A 17,457-nucleotide genomic window follows, 5' to 3' on the forward strand; every position below is an offset into this window, starting at 1 on the left:
TTTGAAACATATTCCCCTAGCACCACCCCCTTCAGACACTACTGCAGTCAGAACTTGAAAAGATGCCTTGAGTTTCAAGTTGAGGGGAAACGAATCACCTAGATACTGCCAGCTTGCTTGCTTAAAGTAAAACTAGTTTTATGGCTTTTCTAAATCAGTATAATCAATGAAAATTTACTGTGGTTTTGGATAGTGAGATACTTTATTGATTTGCTGCTAACTTTCTCTTCTCTGTTTGTAGGCTGGAACGCAACAAGAAAGACTGGGAGTCTGAATCCGGGAAGGAGATTCAGCATCATCAAAAGACATGTGAAATGTTAGAGGAGGAAAAAAAGGAGCTTTTGACTCAGCTTGAAGGATCTCAAAAACTGTACAGCAAGTCTCAAAATGAACAGCAAAAATTGGAGTCAGAAATCAGCAGCCTAAGAGACCAGCTTGCTGACTTACAGAATTTCTTCACCAAATGTGAATCAGTCAGAGAAGAGCTGGGGAGCATGGTTAAGCAACAAGAGGCCAGTATCCAGAATTTCAAATTCACCTGTGAACAGCTTGAGGGTGATCTGCAAGCTTCCAAGGATCTAACAAATAAGCTGTATGAAGAAATTAGTGCCAAAGATCAAAAGATCATTAGTTTGCTGTCTGCCAAGGAGGAAGCAGTTATGGCTGCTCTATCTGAATTACAGCAGCTACATTCTGAAGAAATGAATGAGTTGGAGCAGAGACTACATAAGGAGGAAGAAGATAAAAAAGCGCTGGAAAATGAGAAGAACAAATTTCTTGACAAACTTGACTGTCTCACTGAAAAGATGAAAATAAGCAGAGAAGAAAGTAAGCAGCAGAAGGCACAACTGGACTCTTTCACTAAGTCCATGTTATCTTTGCAAGATGACAGAGACCGCATTCTGAGAGACTACAAGCAACTTGAGGAACGTCATCTTACTATAATCTTGGAAAAAGACCAGCTAATTCAAGAGGCAGCTGCTGAAAACAATAAGCTTAAGGAAGAAATTAGAAGTTTTCATAGCCGGATGGATGACCTAAACTCTGAGAATGCCAAGCTGAAAGCAGAATTGGTGAGGTATAGAGAAGACTTGAACCAAGTGATTTCGATAAAGGACTGCCAACAGAAACAACTTCTCAAAACACAGCTTCAGCGGAGCCAGACTCTGGAAAAGGAGAAGGTAATCATAGAAATACAGCTGAAAGAGTCTGAGCATGTTCAGGATGATCTCAGGAAGTGCATGGAAGCTTTGAGAGAGGATAAAGTCAGTATGTTGCAAGAGATTGAAACCCTTACATCCTCTCTGTCTCAGGTGCAGAATGAGGTGACAGCATTACGTGAGGGAAGTCCTATCATGGATTATCAAGCCCAACTGAAGGCCCGAGAGGAAGAGGCACAAGAGCTGACTCATAAGCTTTCCCTCTCTCATAAAAGGATAACAGAACTTGAGGCAGAACTAGTATCTGTTCAGAGGGATGCAGCCAAGAGAGTGGGAGAGGCTGAGGACAGGCTTCGGAAGGAATTGAAGCACCTACATCATGATGCAGGGATAATGAGGAATGAAACAGAAACAGCAGAAGAGAGAGTAGCAGAGTTGGCAAGGGACTTGATGGAAATGGAACAGAAACTTCTTGCGGTCACAGATGAAAACAAAGATCTCAGAGCTCAAATTCAGTCTTTTGGGAAGTCCATGAGCTCTCTTCAGGATAGCTGGGACCAGGCCAACGAAGAGCTTCATGTTTTGAAACAGAAATACTCTGCAGATTTAGAGGAACAAAAGACTCTAGTGCAAAATCTTCAGAAAGAGGTGATTCATCTACAAGAGGAGCAACATTTCACTGCCAGGGACCGAGATACGGCAAGGTCTGAGCTGGCAGAACTGCAGAAAGCCACTGAGGAAAGAGGTCTTTTGGCTGAGATTGGGAAACTTAATCAGAAGCTCAGAGCAAAAGATGATGAGCTTCTCCAGTTGTCTTCAGAACTGGAAAGCTCTTCCGACCAAATCAAATCTTTCTCCAAGGCTATGGCAAGCCTGCAGAATGAGCGAGACTGTCTGCTGAATGAATTGAAAACACGTAAGATTGAAGAAGCGAAGCAAAAAGCAGAAGGGAGCACTTCCACCGCTCCTTCAGAAGTGCAGAGTCTTAAGAAGGCATTGTCCTCCTTGCAGAATGACAGAGACAGAGTAGTAAGTCCTTGTCTCTCTTCTTGCTCTTAAAGCCCCATAGGAGATTTGGATCTTCAGATCTTAAAATTTAGCACATTTAGATGGCTTATTTGCAGTGTGAAACATAGATAGTTGTCTTCACAGAATCACAAAATAATTGAGGTCGGAAGGGACTTCTGGAGATCTTCTGTTCCACTGCCCTGCTCAAAACAAGGTCAGCTGGAATAGGTTGCCCAAGACAGCATCCAGTCAGATTTTGAGTATCTCCATTGGTGGATATGCCACAACTTCTCTGTGCAACCAGTTTTCTCATGTATCTGGAAGTGTTTTCCAGAATTAGTTGCTACATCACCTTCCCAGGGATGGAGATGAGGCTCACCAGCCTGCAGTTCTTCAATTCCTCCTTCTTGCCCTTCTAGTAGGTAGGGATGACATTTGCTTTCCTCCAGTCTTCAGGAACCTCTCCCAGTCACTGTAACCTTTCAAAGGGAATTGAGTTGCCTCCCTATGCCGGCTTCTTTTTGTTAACGTATGTGTCATGGTTTAACCCCAGCCAGTAACTCAGCATCAGCAGCCGCTCACTCACCCTCAGGCGGGATGGGGAGGAGAATCAGGAGAATGTAAAACCTGCAGGTTGAGATGAGAACAGTTTAATAACTAAAGTGCAATATACTACTACTAATGATGATAATGATAAGGGAAATAACAAGGGGAGAGCTTATAAAACTAAAAGGGGAAAGGGAAGGGAAAAAAACCCAATAACTAGCAGTGATGCAGAATACAGTTGCTCAGCGCCTGCTGACTGATACCCAGCCCGGCGCAAGCAGCGATTGGTTCCTTCTGAGTAACTCCCCCTAGTTTCTATCCCAAGCATGACGTGCTGTGGTATGGAATACCCCTTTGCCGAAACCAGGACAGGATGTTAAATCTCATTAATAATGGAATTCACTGAAGATTTGGGGTTTGTTTGGGGTTTTTTTTTTTTCTGAGCAGTTTTTAGTAGACTGCTGTAATCACTGATTCAATATCTAGTTTCTCTGTCATCTGAATGTGACTTTTCTTTCTCCAGCTGCCACAGTGAGAAATACTCTTAAACACTTATAAGTAATAATCCTAGCTGCTTGCTTAGTTGTCACACTCTGATATTTCCCTTTAATTTTTTTTTTTTTATATTTACCTTTAAAGGTAAGAGAGTTGAAGAATCTGCAGCAGCAATACATCCTCATTGGGGTAGAATCAGCTGAAAATTCTCGCTTAAAAGCACAACTGCAGGAATACCAGCAAGAGGCAGATAAACAGCGCTGTCTCCAAGAACAGCTGAAGCAAGAAAGTATTTCCTACCAGCAGGAGATCCATCAGCTTAGGTGAGAGTTGTCTGATCACTGCCTCAGAGATGCAAATAAGCCATTTCTTTCACTCCAAGAGCAATTGTGGGCAGAAGGCAAAGAAAGCATTGAGAATCTCAGCTTGCCTGCGTCATCTGTCACTAAACCACTGCCCTGTTCAGGATTGGGCATGTGTTTATGTGTTTTCCTTGTTCAGCTTTTGCCTCCATCTTAGGGTGAAGGATTACAGCCCAGTGTATTGGAAGGAAATGCCTGTGAGAAATAGACCAATGATCTTTTAATTCTTATTTCCTTCATCCAGTGGTGGCCAATATCATCTGTTTGAGAGGAAAGTTGGGCTGTTTCTTGTATTGGAGCTTATGTATATAATTACAGAACTCTCCATTCCAAGCTGATAATGAACACCATTTATTATCCCACTGAGACCATTGTTAAGAAAATGGTCATTTTGTATGACTGTCTAATCCTTTGTTTCACTTGCTTTATGTTTTCTATTTTTAAAAATGTCTGTAATTCAAGTCTAGTAAATTGTCATCTCTGGTTGGACTAAAACTAGTCAGACAAATATGCTGTATTCTAAAAATGGGAAAAAATTCCTTTCAGGTACTTCAGAGATCCATCTAAGAATGACTGAACCTGGAGTGAAAGGGGTTAGGGTTTTTTTGTGGGAAGATATATGGCTTATTCTTGTTCAAAGTGATATAAAAACTTGTAGTGTTCCCTCCCCCTGCCACCGATCTGACCCTCAAACTACACTTCAGATCTTGTGAAGTTTGAAGCAGCTTACAAATTTTAATTATCTCCTGATAAAAGAAAAGGAGATTTATTTCCTGTCTAGCTTCTACAGTGTAAATAAGCTAAGGCTTCAAGTTTGCATATTGAGATCCATGCTATGGTCCTGGTGCGTATCTGACTGAAGAAGTGATAATGTTATGATGACAAGTGGCATTGTCAGTGACCTGCTTCACAAAGCTGTCTTTGCAGCAAGATCAAAACAATGTCCAGGAATACCAAAAGTGTGAGCCTTGAACAATCTGCAGTGTTGAGTAAATACAGAATACTTCCTTAAACCTGCTTTTAAGGTTCGGGTGCTTAAGTGGGTTGTTTTGGTTTGGTTTTGTTGTAAAACTTCTTTTCTGGCATGGGGTAATGATAGGAAGTAGAATCAAATCAATACCTGGATATCATAAGTGATACTTGTAACTTCCTGGTAATTTTCCTTTGTGTCATACTGGGCAGACAAGAGAAAACTACCTGGGAAAAGCAGAACAGCAGCATAAAGGAGCAGTACCTGATGGTCATAGCAGAAAAAGACAAGCAACTAAGCCATTTACAAAGAATTATGCAAGAAATGGGACGGCCCCTCAACAAGTCTCAAGTTGTAGAGGAGCAGTACCAAACAAAGGTGGGTGGAAATACACAGGTTCTTTATTGCGTGGAAATGTGAAGCTTGAAATTCAGCCAAAGTAGCTCGTATTCAGCTATTATGAGTACGTGTTGCTTGTATTCAGCTTGTACAGACTGCAGTATCGGATTTTGTAACGTGGCCTCAAGGGACTATACCAACCATGCAACTTGAATCATTGAAAACCTTTAGAAAACTCTGGCATATCCTTATGTGCTCTTCCCTTAGCTCATGGTTCCTAATGTTTCAAGAGAATAAGAGAGACAGGGCTTTGCAGGCACCTTAGGTCCTTCTAAGCAGTATGGAATTCTCAGGTCTTTCTGACTATTTTAGAATTGTCTCTTGCAGTGTGTTTGAATCTAAGATCTTCTGGTTTGGTTCTCCTTTCAATGTCACATTCTAATTTTTAAGTTTCCTATTGAATTTTTAGTGCTTTTTTTACTGTGATGGAGATCTACAATCCTGACTCAAGCCCAGAGAGGCTGAGGATTGAACATTACACTTCCTGCCTTCTTTCCCCTGTATCACAGTGCTAAAAGTGGAGTGTAGTATGTTGAGTATTTAGATTGGTCTGGGGAAGGGCACTTGCCTGCTGCATGTACCATAATACCATTAAGTTATGAGTAAGGAACGAATTCTCCTGCCCCCATCTGTAATGTTCCAGTAAGAAGCTTTTATGTCAGTGGAGGAAAGAGGAAATCCCTCCTTAGCCTTTTGACATGCATGTGTCTATATGCAAAGAAAAAGCTGGAACAATGTGCATGTGATGCTTTCCAGGACAGTGTGTTGGTGCTGACCTTTTAGTCTGTGTTGAATGAGAGCAGTGTGGACATTGCTTTAGTTTTTTGTTTGTTTTTCTTGTTCTCATTCAAATGCTTTTTTTTTTTCCCTTCCTGTATTGTAGACAGTTTTAAGACAACTTTTGAGAAGGATTGGCATGGTTTAAGCCCAGCCAGCAACTAAGTTCCATGCAGCCACTCGCTCAATTCTTACCTCTCACCCTCAGTGGGATGGGGAGGAGAATTAGTAAAAAATGTAAAAACCCACAGGTTGAGATAAAAACAGTTTAATAATTGAAATAAAAAGTAAAATAACAATAATGATAGGAAATAAAAAGAGAAAGGAAGGAATAAACCAGTGATGCACAATACAATTGCTCACCATCTGCTGACTGATGCCCAGCTCATCCCCAAGCAGCAACTGGCCCCTTCTGGCTAACTCCCCCCAGTTTCTATCACAAACATGATGTGCTGTGGCATGGAATATCCCTTTGGCTAGCTCAGGTCAGGTGTCCTGTCTCTGCTTCCTCCCAGCTTCTTGTGCCCCTCCTCACTGGCAGAGCACAAAAGACTGAAAAGCCCTTGATCAGGGTAGGTGCTACTGAGCAACAACTAAACCATCGTTGTGTTACCTGCATTATTCTCAGACTAGAACCAAAACCCAGCACTGCACCAGCTACTAGGAAGAAAATTAACTCTGTCCCAGCTGGAACCAGGACAGAGACCCATCGTATGTTCAAGTTCAGTGATCTTTCCTAATTGTTTGGATTTTCAAAGGGCTTTTAGGATATTTCTGTTTATTCCCCATTTGCTGTTTTGCTTGAGCAGATCAAGTACCAGGAATAATGTTGGGCTTTGATCTTGGAATACTAAACAGAGAGGACGAATACGGGAATGGGTTGTCATGTGTGCAGTATTGTTCTTTCCCTGGCAGATTTCTTCAGAAACTCTGAGAGGGGACTTCTCAAGCCTTGAAACGGAGACAAAACATCTCCAGGCCCAGCTAAGTGACAGCCTGAAAGAACTGCACCAAAAAGAGCTCAGAATTCAGCAGTTAAACAGCAAGGTACTGATTACATTTTATATCTGCTTGCAGTCTGGAATAAGGAGTGTGGGGAAGAGGGTAGGCTTGAATAGGGCTTGAGTAGCAGGAATGAATCCTTCTGTTCTTGTGGACGTTTAGTGAAGTAACACAAAATCAGAAATATTAGTTAGAAGAGACTTCTGGAGATTATCTAGTACATCATTCTGATGCTTAAAGCAGCACTGTCACCAACATTAGATCTGGTCAGCCATGACTTTGTCTGGCTGAGTGGTGAAAGAATAGATTCCAGAACCACACTGGACCTTTGACCAATACTGCTCTATACTTTTAATGCAAATATTTTTCTTAATGTTTAGTTTGACTCTTCCAAGCCACAGTCTGTGGCTGTGACCCCTTACTGTATTTTCTGCCACTATCAAGAAGTTGGCTTTGTCAGCTTTATGACTTCCTTTAATTTCATTGTAAGCTATTGTAAAAAGACCCTTTAGCACGTTCTCTTTAGCAGGATAAAGCAGCCTAGCTCTCAGTGATCTCAGCAGCCTTTTCCTTGGACTCCTTCCCATTTCTCTATCCATTTTAGAATCATTTAGTTTGGAAAAGACCCTTAAGATTACTGAGTCCAACCATTAGCCTAACAGTACCAAGTACACCACTAAACCATGTCCCTCTGTGCCACATCTACATGTCTTTTAAATACCTCCAAGGATGTTGACTCAACCACTGCCCTGGGCAGCCTGTTCGGTGCTTGACAACCCTTTTGGTGAAGAAATGTTTCCTAAATCCAGTCTGACCTCCCCTGGTGCAACTTGAGGCCTTTTCATCTTGTCCAATCACTTGTTACTTGGGAGAAGAGACAGACCTCCACCTCATTGCAACCTCCTTTCAGGTAGTTGTAGAGAGCAGTAAGGTCTCTCCTTAGCTTCCTTTTCTTCAGACTGAACAAATCCAGTTCCAATCAGCTGCTCCTCGTAAGACTTGTTCTCTAGACCCTTCACCAGCTTTGCTGCTCTTCTTTGGACATGTTCCAACACCTCAATGTCCTTCTTGTAGTGAGGGACCCAAAACTGAACACAGGATTCAAGGTGCCCCTCACTAGTGCTGAGCACAAGAGGCCTGCTGGCCACACTATTTCTGATACAAGCCAGGATACTGTTGGCCGCCTTGGCCACCTGGAAACACTGTCAGTTCATTCAGCCACTGTCAACCAGCACCCCCGGGTCTTTTTCTACCAGGAAGCTTTCCAGCCACTCTTCCTCAAGCCTGGAGTGTTGCATGGGGTTGTTGTGGCCTAAGTGCAGGACCTGGCACTTCATCTTGTTGAACCTCATACAGTTGGCTTCAGCCCATCAGTCCAGTCTGTCGATGGCATGGATTTTTTATTCTTAAGTAGTTGTTTAACCTTAAACAAAACCTGAACATTGCTTTTTGACATGCTGGAGGGAAGGGGTGCCATCCAGAGGGACCTGGACAGGCTGGAGAGGTGGGCCACCACAAACCTCATGAAGTTCAACAAGACCAAATGCAAGGTCCTACAGCTGGGTTGAGGCAATCCCAAGGACAAATACAGGCTGGGTGGAGAATGCATTAAGAGCAGCCGTGAGGAGAAGGACTTGGGGGTGTTGGTCAATGAGAAGCTGAACATGAGCCGCTTCAGTGTGCACACACAGCCAAGAAACCACCCGTGTGCTGGGCAGCATCACCACCAGTGTGACCAGCAGGTCGAAGGAGGTGATCCTGCCCCTCTGCTCTCATGAGACCCCACTTGGAGCACTGTATGCAGTTCTGGTGTCCTCAACGTAAGAAGGACATGGAGCTATTGGAGAAAGTCCAGAGGAGGCCACGAGGATGATCAAAGGCTGGAGCAGCTCCCATACAAAGACAGGCTGAGAAAATGGGGGCATTCAGCTTGGAGAAGAGAAGCTGCGTGGTGACCTCAGAGCAGCTTCCAGTATCTGAAGGGGACCTAAAGCGAGTCTTCATCAGGGACTGTAGTGATAGGAGAAGGGGTAATGGGTTTAAAAAGGGGAGATTTAGATTGGATATAAGGAAGAAATTCTTTATTGTGAGTGGTGAGGGACTGGAACAGGTTGCCCAAGGAAGTTTTGAATGCTCCATCCCTGGCAGTGTTCTTGGATGGGGCTTTGAGCAACCTGGTCTAGTGTGAGGTGTTCCTGCCCATGGCAGGGGATTGGAACTAGATGGTCTTAAGGTCCTTTCCAACCCAAACTATTCTATGATTCTATGAACCATATTCAGCCTAGACGAGAATGAAGATTTCGGAAGAAAAGAAGGAGGGAAGGAAAGAATAAAGAAAGCTGTAGGAAGACATCTCTCCCATAGGTTGGATCTTCAAGGAGAAAAGGGAAAAGATGTAATTATTAATAGTTCCCAATAGATGACTCCTGAAGTACAGATGTGATGACAATGTCATACCAATTCTGGTATGAATACACATACCCGATTAGTTTCATGACCATTCTTTCTTTCATAAGCCAGTGTTACAGAGTACATCAAAATGATTATCTTAGCCTGGCCCCAAGGATCATAAACATCACCGCAGGGGTGAGGTATCACATATCACAACCCTGAGAGCAAACGCAACAACTCTGAGAGCAAATAAATCAACATTATGACCAGTGATATTAAACCAATACAATGAATGCTTGTAACACATTTGTTTTAACACGCTCCAGTCAAATCTGTCATTACCTCAACCCTTTGTGCCCCATGTTAGTTGCCAGCTGGGGTTAAACCATGACAGTCCTTTCTGGCACCCAAGTACCCTGCAGCCACTGACCCACAGCCCCCTGCACCTCATGGGATGGGGAGGGGAATCAGCAAAAAGGTAAAACATGTGGGTTGAGATGAGAACAGTTTAATAATTAAAATAAGGTATAACCTAATTCTACTAATAATAATAACAATAAAAAGGGAAATAACAAAAAGAGACAAAACAAAAAATCCCAAACAGGGATGCCCAATACAATTGCTTAGCACCTGCTGGCCGATACCCAGCCCAACCCGAGCAGCAATAGGCTCCTGGCCAACTCTACCCAGTTTCTATCCCAAGCATGATGTGCTGTGGTATGGAATATCCCCTTGGCTAGTTCAGATCAGGTGTCCTGTCTCTGCTCCATCCCAGCTTCTCGTGCCCCTCCTCATTGCAGAGCATGAGAGACTGAAAAGTCCTTGATCGGGGTAAGTGCTACTGAGCAACAACTAAAACATCCATGTTGTCAATATTATTCTTAGACTAAAGCAGTCTAATTCCCACAATGAAATGGAAAACTCAGAATTTATCAATATTCAGAGAGTTGCATTCAAGGAGAAAGCAAGAATATAAAATCATAATTTATTGATTATATTTCTGAAAGATTTAGGTGAGTCTCAGCACTTCAGAAATCTTGTTTTGGAAGCATGTTATTCTATATATTGTGTTGATGTTTTGGGACTCCTGTTCTGGAAACCTTAACCACAAGCTACTATTGGATATTATCACTTTGGACCTTAGTAACATGCAGTGGGGCAGTTCCCCTGTTCTCAGTAGAATTCTTACCCTCAGTTACACAAAGAACAATTTTGCTTTCACAAAAATACGAGTTCTTTACTCAGCATTTGTGTTCTCTTCTCAGCTGTCTCAGGTCTTTGAGGAGAAAAATGCCCTCTCCCTCCAGTTGCGTGGTAGCAGTCGGAGCATCTGTGAGAGTCATCAGCACTACAGTGAGGTTCTAAACCGCTGCTTGGTGCTTGAGAGGCAGCTCCAGGAGCTGCAGTCTGCAGACAAGGGCATGGTAAGGGTGATCTTCTTGGTGCAAGGGAGGGGAAAGCTTATTGCAGATGGCTCCGCTAACTGTGCAGCATTGCAGCTACTTTCTATCCTCTTCATTCAGTGCTATCTGCCCTACATTCATGCTTTCTTTCAGGAGTTGTTTGCAACAGATGCTGCTCCAGGAGCACCCCAAGAAAAGAATGAGCCCCAGAGAGGCAGTTACACACCAGAACTGCAGGAGCTGCAGCTGAGGTAAAGAAAGCCTGAGAAAACAGGAGTGGGAGGTGTTAGTCCTGATGGAAGTCTTTGGACTAGTGGTGAGCCTACTTCTGTTACCGTCTGTCAGTGTTGGAAAAACCTCATTCCACACTAGGGCCTTGTGGAAGAGGAGGAACTGCTATATGCACTTGACAGCTGTCATTAGTCATAGAATCACAGAATGGTTTGGGCTGGAAAAGACCTTAAGATCATCTAGTTCCAACCCCCCTGCCATGGGCAGGGGTGCCTCACCCTAGCCCATGTTGCCCAAGGCTCTGTCCATCTCTTTGGATGGATGAAAATGAAAAAATGAAGAGGCAGCAGCATGAAAAATGAAAAAATATGCAGCAGGAATTCCATTTGACCATCGCCAGCCAATTGATCATCTTTGATTTGATGGCCTGGGTCTTCAGTGACTGCTGAAGTATATCAATGGTCCTGGTCTCAAGGCTGTTAGCCTGAGAGTCTCTGGAATTAAGACCTAGCACATGATTCCTTGTAACCTTCTGGAACTAAGATCTACTACGTGATTCCTCATACCCTTTCAAAATAATTTTCAGAAAGTGGGGCCCTGGATGACAGAGCCAAGGAACACCTTCTTGATGTGACACAGAAGCTTCAAGAGGTTTATCCTTTTCTCTTGCTTTGCAAATAATTTAAATTCCACTGTTCCCTAAGCATTTAAGAAATGTGTAGACAAGGCCCTTAGTGACATGATTTAGTGGTGGCCTTGGCAGTGCTGGGGTAAAGGTTGGACTTTTGATGATCTTAAAGGTCTTTTCCAACCTGATTGGTTCTATGATTTTATGAAATATATTAATAAAAGATTATTAAGTCTTCTGTGAAGTGAAAGGGAATTAGAGTCCGTTCGCATCCTGCATCAGTGAATATAATAGAAACAGAATAGTTTATGAATTAGTCCTTTTTTGGCATATGCTTGGTTATTTTCTAACAGGTTGTCTGAAACAGAACATTTACATAGCAGCACAAAGCAGGATATGAGGTATTTGGAGGAGCAGCTAGAGGAAGAACGGGACCGTCGTCTTGCTGTGGAGGAGGTGCTCTCTGCAGCACAGGATCAGATCAGGAGGTGAGGGAGCCTGGGCAAGCCGGCAGTGTCACCATAGAAGTGACACTATGGTGATCCTAGCTCTGTGTTCATTTGCACTGCATTATATCCTACTGTTGAGTGTCACTGGGGACATAGAAACAACTATACCGTATCTGACAGAATGGTTGAGGTTGGAAGGGACCTCTGGAGGTCATCTGGTCCAATGCCCCTGCTCAAGCAGGGCTATGTAGAGTCAGTTGCCCGGGACCACGTCTAGATGGCTTCTGAGTATCTCCAAGGATGAAGGCTTCACAGTCTCCCTGAGCAGCCCTGTGCCAGTGCTCAGTCACCCTTACATTAAAAAAAAAAAAAAAAAAGTGTTTCCTGATGTTCAGCTTATCCTTCAATTGTAGACAAAGATAGAATGAGACAACTGACCAGACATTAAGACAAATTCTGACTAGAAATGAGATGCCAGCTTTCTCAGTGAGTTAAATTAACTACTGGAAATTGGGTAAAGGCAAAAGAGGAGTTTTCATATTTCCAGGGGATCTGTCGTCTCAGTAAGCACCTGTGTGTCATGTGCAAAACAGTCTGGACTTGAAGAATGACACTCAATTTTAATTATTGCCAATTAACATAAACTTTTAATTAATTTCAGTATTGAGAAACAATTAAACACTTGGGAAAAACACTTCCCCCTCCCTGCCTTTCCCTAGCTCAACTCAGCCTAGACACCTCTCCTCTCCCCTTTTTAGTGCCCCCTTGTTTGCACTGTACATTACACTCAGTCTCTTTTGTGAGGCAAAGGGCAGCATAGGATGCTGGGATCAGTATGCAGTGACTTCTCAATGCTGCTCCTTGTTTCTTACTCATTTCCTTCTTCCCCTAGCAGCCACTACCCTTTGTTAAATACATTTGAGCAGAAGCACTATGTGCTCCTCTGCTTGTAGTTTTGGCACACAGTGAGGCATCACACATTGCCGAGCCAGTTGTGACTGGTGCAGGGTACTTCATGGCCTCCTGCCACACAGCTCTGCCTTGCAACTTGCTGTTACCAAAACCTTGCTATTTATACCCAAAACACTGTGTATCTTGGGTTACTTGACAGATGCCATTATACTCAGCAGAGAAAAGGAACCTGACCTACACTAGATGTTAGGATGAGGATGCAGTGAGGCACATGTCAGAAATGCCTGTTTCTCCTCATTGAGTCTAAAAGTGGGTTTTATCATGTAACTTGACTGTAGGCACTTGTTCTGTGCAAGTTAAAATAAACCTCACTATTGGAGTCTTTTACACGAAAGCAATAGCTTTCTTCTGACACATGCCGATTCAGAAGGAAAAAAAAAAGGTACGTGGAAGAATTCTGGACACAGTTCCCAGTGATCGCTACTCAACTAAGACAAGCGTAGCCTCTTCTAGTGTTAAAGTCTATGTAAGCCTCCTACAGGTGGATTCACTTCACTAACTAAAGCTAGCCTGAAGATTTGACGGTGCTACTTCTGCATTCCATCATTTAATAGTATCTTACCAATCTTGAATATCTGTCACTAGAAAATAGTTAGCAAGAACGAGCACTACTGGGACCAGAGCTCGTTTCCAAAATAATTTCATAGAATTTAAAATATACAGTTAAATCATCTGCCCTGGTTTCTTTCAAGTCACACACTATGAAATTTCACGTGGAGGCCCCCACGTAGAACACAGAACCTCAGTTAAGTTGAAGAACTTGAAATTGCTGAAAGACAAAAAAGTTAAAAACAAAACAAACAGCACCGAAAGAGCGATGAGTTGAAGTGACAGGATATAAATTAGGGAGGGCTCCACCGCAAGCAGCTGAGCTGTCCTACTGGAGAGGAATGGTAATCTGTACATCATGCAGTATGGAAGTTTTACTTTTCTCTCTGACTAGAGCTATAACAATGGACCCAGGAAGTGGCTGGCACTGAGCAAGCATAATATGCCTTTTCTGTTATGGTTTCACCACTCTGCTGGTGGAGAAAGGAGGATCACCCAGTCCTTCTGCACAGCTTGAGCTCAGCAGGCACTACAGTAGTACAAACAAAACCAGTTCTTGTCAAGTGAGGCCATAGCTTGCTTGCAATCATTGACTTCTTTTTGAAGAAATACCTCCTTTCCTAAGCTTGTCTGGCATGTTGGTTTAGAATCATAGAATCATAGAATCGTAAGGGTTGGAAAGGACCTTAAGATCATCTAGTTCCAACCCCCCTGCCATGGGCAGGGACACCTTGCCCTAAACCATGTGGCTCAAGGCTCTGTCCAACCTGGCCTTGAACACCGCCAGGGATGGAGCATCCACAACCTCCCTGGGCAACCCATTCCAGTGCTTCACCACCCTCACTGTAAAGAACTTCTTCCTTATATCTAATCTAAACTTCCTCTGTTTAAGTTTGAACCCATTACCCCTTGTCCTACCAAGGGGTTTGGGACATCACAAGAAATTTAATCTCATTTCATGTTTTTTGTGCCAGGTTGCAGTCAAGTGAGTGGACGTCTTCCCTAAGTGCTAGCATTGATGTGACTCCAAGTCAAGAGCATTCCTTGCTGATTGACTCCATGGATAATTTTAGCAAAGTAAGAATTTACATTCACAGCTGTCAGTGATATGAGCCCTGGCTGATGCAAGAAAATATGAACTGAAAACTCTGAACCTATAGCAGCTAAACCCTTCTGTAGGCACATGTAAATCCTTAGGGTTTGTGTAGATTTCTGCTCGTCTTACTCTGTTTTCCAAGCCAAAAGTCACATATTGTTCTGATCATGGCTGTGCTACAGTCTGCATAAACAGACTAAATTTCAGGGCTCACTAAAGTGTAGACCAACATTGTCTGTGCCTAAAGCATGGTCCCGTGTTCCTTGTGGAATATTCAAGGCCTCAGTGGTGATCAAATAGGCATAACAATGTGCAATAACAAATGTATGTATTATTGGCCCTAGCATCTGTAATGTCTGGATAATCTGCCCTTTTGTTTAGCAGCCATCTCATATTTTTCTCACTCGTGGTCTTTCAAACCTGCATCAGTCAACCTGGGAGCTGAAGTGGGGAGCTGCTTTTTCACTTCTGGATGACAGCCTGGCAGTCACCTGTCCTGTTTTGCTAAAGATGAAGCCCTGCTGAAGAGTTTGCACCCTGGTCTCTTCAAGACTTGGGGGTGATGCTCTCAAGAGCAGCATCAGCAGAATTATGACACGAGCAATAACTGGATGCTGTTCTGTGCTCATGCTTGGGGTTTGTTACCAGAATAGACAGTTTTTTCTTTCTACTGGAACTTTGCCAGTTGATGTTACACTGACTCCTGGAAGAGGCCCCGTAGAATAACGTCCATCTACAGCAGCTGGTTCAACAGCTTCAGAAGTCCTTTTGCTGCAAGTGTGAAACAACACATAATCATTTTCTTCTTTTAGGCCAGATTCCTAGTAGCTCAAGGCTCTAGCAGAGAAGTACCATTGAGCCATTTGTTTATATTTCACTTGGAGGGCCTAGAAATTCATAGAGACCAAGTGTTAAAGGGAGATGTTCTGCATTCTGCTGCCTTTTCTCAAGCAGAATTGGAGAGAGCTGGTTCATGAGAAACCTGCAGAGAGCAGGGAAAGGGGAATATTTCACAGAGGATTTGCTCTAGAGGTCAAATCTGGCAGTGGAACAGATTTGGGAAGGTTCATGCTCATTAACCTTCATGGTCTGGAGAGCTCTGGGTGAAGGCAGCTGGGGACATATCCATTCCTGGTACTGACTGGTCTCTCTTCTACTCTTCCAGACTCGGAATATCCTTGGACTACGACGCCTGTTACGCTCTCTCTTCCGTTCTAGGACCCACTTGCCTCTGCTAGTGGCCATGTATCTGCTTGCTCTCCATGTCCTTCTCTTCCTGTGCTTTACAGGCCACCTATGAACAGGAATAACAGCCTTTTCTGGAGCCACAACCCTCTGTGTAATGAGGGTCTGCATTCTCTATTGACATGGTAGCACTTCACCCAACTGCCTTCTTTTTCCAAGTCAGCTCGTAAGGAGTAGCTGCACACAGCAGCTTGCACCTAGGTTGCTTGCTGTCTAAGTATGCAGCAGCCAGTGCCGATGCTTGGGACCTGTTTCCAGGACATCTGCCATTCCTTCGGTGTTTTAAATGAGTGGTATGTTTTCTAAGCCAGGGTCCTCATGCTACAAGCTTCAAGGATAGAATTTCTTCCTATAGCTGGAGGTAGCACCACCCATTTTAGATAGTATTGTGCTGTGGTAGCAATAAGAAAAATATTGAGTTGCTGCAGTACTACACCGCTTCTAGGAACTGCAGAATCTTCCCCCTCTTAGACCGGTCAGTAAGTTGGGTTGGGGAAACCCTGTAGCTAGATACAAGAGTGAGCAGCTTCTTCCTTCTCTTCCATCCCTTAGATTTGCTCCGTGTCTCAGTGCTGCTTGAAATGCATATCCTAAGGAAGTTGTGGATGCTTTAAGGAACATGAATTGAATTTGAAAATTGTGATTCCTGCCCAGTTGCATCTCCTGTTGAAAAAAGGCCAAAATTAGTGTATCTGGACCTGCTGAGCATTCCATGTAGAAGCAGTCATATATCTGCCCTGACAAGCTTGTAAAATAACATCAGTAATTTAGTTATTGAAAAGGAATAGGAAACAAACTTTTTAGCCCTAAGTTAATAACCTTGCCAGTTAAAGCATTTGTGCACCTCACATGATGGAAGGTGCTTGCATACCTCTAGAAATCAGAGCTTCCATGCTCCAGCATTCTAATCCACTGAACCCTTGCCACAAGATTAAAGCTGTACAGGCTGTGCTTAAGGGTTCCATAATGCAGAATGTGGGCCCAAATCAAAAGCAGAAGCTCCAGAAATAAACTGTTCCCCCTATGCTGAGGAGCGGACTACAATTTCAGAACCTTCTGACATCTCTGCTTTAGGAAAAGCCTCTTGTAGAAAGCTAGTGCTGGTCATTGGACTTGTTTGAATCTAAAGCAAATGGATGTAAATGAACTTGACCTTACAGGATATATGGAAAGCTGACTTTTCTAAAGAACTCCTGAATATGTCGTAGAATTGAGACCACCCTGTTCCAAGGGGAGAATGCTGAATACGAAGAAGATAGTTCCAGTCAAGTTCCCTGTCGAGAGACCAAGTGGTCATTCTGTTCAGAGTACTTGCTAGAAGGATTCTATCTGCCTCTTACTATAGTATTAACAGTCTTGTTTTTCCCATGGGAAAGAGGTAATTCTTCTGATATTGCTGGTAAAGAAAGATTCTCTAGCCAGTAAACAAAGCCTGTTTGAGAATGGGATGATTTCATCACGGTAAAATAACTGGATTTCTGGCAGGTCCAGAACATTGGTATTATGTATTCATTTGTGCACTACCCTTGATTATCTGTGTGGACTTCCTCAACTATATAAAATTCAGAGACCAAATACTTTGCCTATAGCTTCCTGGGACATATATATATAATAAAGATTATTTTTCAGATGCAATTTGTATAATATTCTCATGTAAATATGAGAGGTCTGTTGAAGGGTATATAGAATTGCTGTATCATACCTTTTACAAGACCATCATGGGACTGTAGGTCACTTTTGTGTACAGTTCCTTGTACACCGATAGCAAAAGCTC

The 17,457-nt window shown here is 43.1% G+C and overlaps 1 protein-coding gene across 21 annotated transcripts in view; it reads left to right on the plus strand.

Annotated features, from left to right (window-relative positions):
* The window catches only part of GOLGB1 (golgin B1), a 46,265-nt gene extending 28,947 nt beyond the window's left edge, over positions 1 to 17,318 (plus strand). For 16 of the 21 annotated variants that reach the window (XM_030472118.1, XM_030472120.1, XM_030472123.1 and 13 more), the window contains 9 exons: positions 242 to 2,189; positions 3,354 to 3,532; positions 4,754 to 4,919; positions 6,633 to 6,764; positions 10,376 to 10,534; positions 10,667 to 10,764; positions 11,726 to 11,860; positions 14,317 to 14,419; positions 15,604 to 17,318. In XM_030472118.1, coding sequence (XP_030327978.1) covers positions 242 to 2,189; positions 3,354 to 3,532; positions 4,754 to 4,919; positions 6,633 to 6,764; positions 10,376 to 10,534; positions 10,667 to 10,764; positions 11,726 to 11,860; positions 14,317 to 14,419; positions 15,604 to 15,738 — 3,055 coding nt within the window. In that variant the 3' untranslated portion in view covers positions 15,739 to 17,318. Of the gene's footprint in view, positions 1 to 241; positions 2,190 to 3,353; positions 3,533 to 4,753; positions 4,920 to 5,371; positions 5,468 to 6,632; positions 6,765 to 10,375; positions 10,535 to 10,666; positions 10,765 to 11,725; positions 11,861 to 14,316 lie in introns of those variants that run through there. The other 5 variants (XR_003989475.1, XM_030472124.1, XM_030472126.1 and 2 more) reach the window with 5 other exon arrangements.
* The last annotated feature ends 139 nt before the right edge of the window (positions 17,319 to 17,457 follow it).

This window comes from Strigops habroptila, chromosome 3 (genome assembly GCF_004027225.2).
Source record: "Strigops habroptila isolate Jane chromosome 3, bStrHab1.2.pri, whole genome shotgun sequence".
In the NCBI taxonomy this organism is placed as follows: Eukaryota; Metazoa; Chordata; class Aves; order Psittaciformes; family Psittacidae; genus Strigops; species Strigops habroptila.